This window comes from Limulus polyphemus, unplaced genomic scaffold, assembly GCF_000517525.1.
Source record: "Limulus polyphemus unplaced genomic scaffold, Limulus_polyphemus-2.1.2 Scaffold8265, whole genome shotgun sequence".
Lineage (NCBI taxonomy): Eukaryota > Metazoa > Arthropoda > Merostomata > Xiphosura > Limulidae > Limulus > Limulus polyphemus.
The window spans coordinates 6,535-10,362 of record NW_013673875.1 but is presented as its reverse complement, the minus strand read 5'-3'; the positions used below and the strand labels follow the sequence as shown (position 1 = coordinate 10,362).

The 3,828-nt window shown below is 29.9% G+C and overlaps 1 protein-coding gene across 1 annotated transcript in view; it reads right to left on the bottom strand.

Moving 5' to 3' along the window:
* Positions 1 to 3,828, bottom strand: part of LOC106475235 (glutamate receptor ionotropic, kainate 2-like) — a 25,450-nt gene that overhangs the window by 15,747 nt on the left and 5,875 nt on the right. The window contains exon 3 of the mRNA XM_013935934.2: positions 1,562 to 1,760. Within this exon, the coding sequence (XP_013791388.2) occupies positions 1,562 to 1,760 (199 nt within the window). The remainder of the gene's footprint in view (positions 1 to 1,561; positions 1,761 to 3,828) is intronic.

The window sequence follows — 3,828 nt, the reverse complement described above, 5'->3', positions numbered from 1 at the left end:
CGTCGGAACGAAGTTACGGAAAGTTAATTAACAAACGGAGAAGTAACAATATATTTAATACTATATTTTCTTAATTAGATTAATCAATGTTAATTCATTTTACTCTTTTTAGAATAAAGATGCCACAGTTTATCACATTTCATTAGTTTGATATTTCTGAAATATCAACAATCCAATTAATGACAAAATATGTTTAACAAAAGAGCTTGGTGAACATTGCAGGAATTTGACGCTTGTGCTCGGAAGCAGCGCACGTGATTCATTTCGTGGTAGTTCCAAATATGACGTCACTTGTGAATGCACGTGTATTCTCATTTTCTTGACTTGTAGTATGTTAAATAAGAGCTTACGTTGTAGGTAGGAATGGTAGACACTTGTTGTTTATTAAACAAGAGCTTTATTTCTATCTATATGTGATAGAGATATCTTGTTGTTTATTAAACAAGAGCTTTATTTCTGTCTAAATGATAGAGATATCTTGTTGTTTATTAAACAAGAGCTTTATTTCTGTCTATATGTGATAGAGATATCTTGTTGTTTATTAAACAAGAACTTTATTTCTGTCTAAATGATAGATATATCTTGTTGTTTATTAAACAAGAGCTTTATTTCTATCTATATGTGATAGAGATATCTTGTTGTTTATTAAACAAGAACTTTATTTCTGTCTAAATGATAGATATATCTTGTTGTTTATTAAACAAGAGCTTTATTTCTATCTAAGTGTTAGAGACATCTTGTTGTTTATTAAACAATAACTTTATTTCTATCTAAGTTTTAGAGACATCTTGTTGTTTATTAAACAAGATAATTATTTCTATCTAAGTGTTGGCGACAGCTTGTTGTTTATCAAACAAGAGCTTTATTTCTGCTTTATTTCTATCCAAGTGTTATAGACAACTTTTTGTCTATTAAACAAGAGTGTTAGAGAAATCTTGTTGTTTATTAAACAAGAGCATTGTTTCTATTAAGTGTTAGAAACATCTCGTTGTTCATTAAACAAGATAATTATTTCTATCTAAGTGTTAGAGATATCTTGTTGTTTATTAAACAAAAGCTTTATTTCTAAGTGTTAGAGACATCTTGTTGTTTATTAAACAAGAGTATTATTTCTATCAAGTGTTAGAAATATCTTGTTGTTTATTAAACAAGATAATTATTTCTATCTAAGTGTTAGAGACATCTTGTTTATTAAACAAGAGTAATATTTCTATTAAGTGTTAGAAACATCTTGTTGTTTATTAAACAAGAGCTTTATTCTATCTGTGTGTTAGAGACATTTTGTTGTTTATTAAACAAGATAATTATATCTATCTAAGTGTTAGAGACATTTTGTTGTTTATTAAACAAGAGCTTTATACTATCTGTGTGCTAGAGACATTTTGTTGTTTATTAAACAAGATATTTATTTCTAAGTGTTAGGAACATTTTGTTGTTTATTAAACTTACTTCTTTAATAACACTTTCAACATCAAAGAAGGAGGTTTGAACAAATGTTCGATCGTAAAGTAAAATCGTTCCGTGAAGAGTACGTATTATTGTATGTGAGAAACACACTTACCTTAAAAAAGTTTTTCGTTGACCCCGAACTTAGACAGCCGTATTGTATCGATACTTGTTTAGCTAGATCTTCAGCACTTTCTATTGGCGAATTCATCCTTTCCGCAGTCAGAAAAGCAGCCAGATTGGCTGTGTACGATGAAATCATTATCAACGTAAAGAACCACCACATTGTTGCAACTACTCGTGTTGACATTGCTCTAGCAACAAATGATAAAGATTAGGCACGGTTATAACAAAACGGATATTCTGGAGCAAAATGGTAAATATCAGGCACGGTTATAACAAAACAGACTTTCAGTAGCGAAGCGGTAGAGATTAGGCTCATTTATAATAAAATAAACTTTTAGTAGAGAAACGGAAAAGAGTAGACAAAGTTACAATAAAACAGAATTTCGGTAGAGAAGCGGTAGAGATTAGGCTAAGTTATAACAAAACAGCAACCCAGTAGCGAAATGGTAAAGATTAGGCTCAGTTATAATAAAATGCCAAGAGATAGCTCTAAGAAAAGCTACGAGATAGGCCTAGAGCACAGTCACTCTCGAGACTTAGCACCGAAAAAAGCTATGAGACAAGTGTAAAAATTTTCTAAATATAAAATTAGAAAGTAGGAATGAGAGAACCAAAAAGTAAGGAAACAAGGTAGGAATGAGTAGGATAACATTACAACACTTGGTGGTTTTTCACAAAGTGTTACCTCATTCCTACTTCGTATTTTACTTTTAACTTTGATCCAATTATAGACTGGAATTGAGTTTTATCAGTTGCTAATCTTTTCTAAATACTCAACAAATTTACAAATTTCAAAAATCAGCGGTTTTGATACTATTTTTTTGGCCCACCCCTTAGCAGTCAGACAGCTATAATGACTCTCATAAGCAAAGAATGACTAATGGAGCTTCATGTCTCACTTTCGACATCAAATACCTCCTTATGATGTCATGCATGATTAGGGTCACGTAACTTGATTAAATACATGTATCTGTACTTGGCTGCTGAAGCAAAGTTTGCAACAGAGAAATTTAATTACATACATCTTTCATTTAGTTTCAACAATTACCAAGCTAGAAAAAGCATATGAAGTAGGAATGGGTGGAACGATGGCCGCACCCACTATATTGTTGCACTGTGTCCAAAATCACCAAGTGTTGTAATGTTATCCTACCCATTCCTACCTTGTTTCCTTACTTTTTGTTCCTCTCATTCTTACTTCCTAATTGTTTTATTTAATTTTTCTTTACACTTGTATGTAAGTAAAATCACAGGCTTAACAAATATCACATATACTGAAACTTTTATTAACAAAACTTCAAGACACACTAATATATTATTTACGAAAACATGTTATAATGTATAAAATATTGATCTACAGCCCAATATAATAATATACACTTGTTCTAGCATGTTATTAGTTAAATAGAAAACAAAAAACATAAACGAAATATAAGGGCCACTCCCCAAAGTAATTCCAGCAAAAATGATCATTGAAACTCTTCCACATAAATCATGCACTTTAAATCCTTAACTAAATTGCCTACCCCCCCGTCGAGCTGAACATTAGATCTTGAGCCTCACATTACCTACAGCTCAAAACTGACGTGTTTCACCACAGTCTAATATGTTATATACAATATATGCAAGTAGAAATCATAGACTAGTCAAGTATCACACGTACTGAAACATTTATTAACAAAAAATTAACTTAGAAAAATACGAATTTATCTATGATTTATCATAAATAATATACATACATTCTACTTTTGAAGCTTTTAAGAACAAAATCTGTAAAAGTTCTTGACAAAATATTTCAACTTTGTTGTTTCTTAAGATAAAAGATATGGTCTACAAGAAAATATTATTCTTTTACATTTGATAAATACAACACATTTACTGTTTATTATTACAGAATATACAAAATAAGTTGTACGTAAATCTAACTTAATTAATTAAGAACTGATTTTGTATGTCACTGAACTTAATAATCAGTGAAAAAACGAATTTATCTATGCTTCCAGTTTACATAACGATACAGAAAACTAAATGTACATTCATGACATTCTCAACACATGAGGATATATTAGGAAGCTAGTTTCTTTTTGAAGTACTATTTTCGATCTATATCTCACATATTTGTAGTTTAAAACTACTATTTTTATTTTTTTTACAAGTATAAGTTACCAGGGTGTAATTGTTTAGACAGTTAAAGATATAAGTATAGTATTTTGGCACTTGTGTATAAAGTTAAAATCATAAATAATATTCAACGTT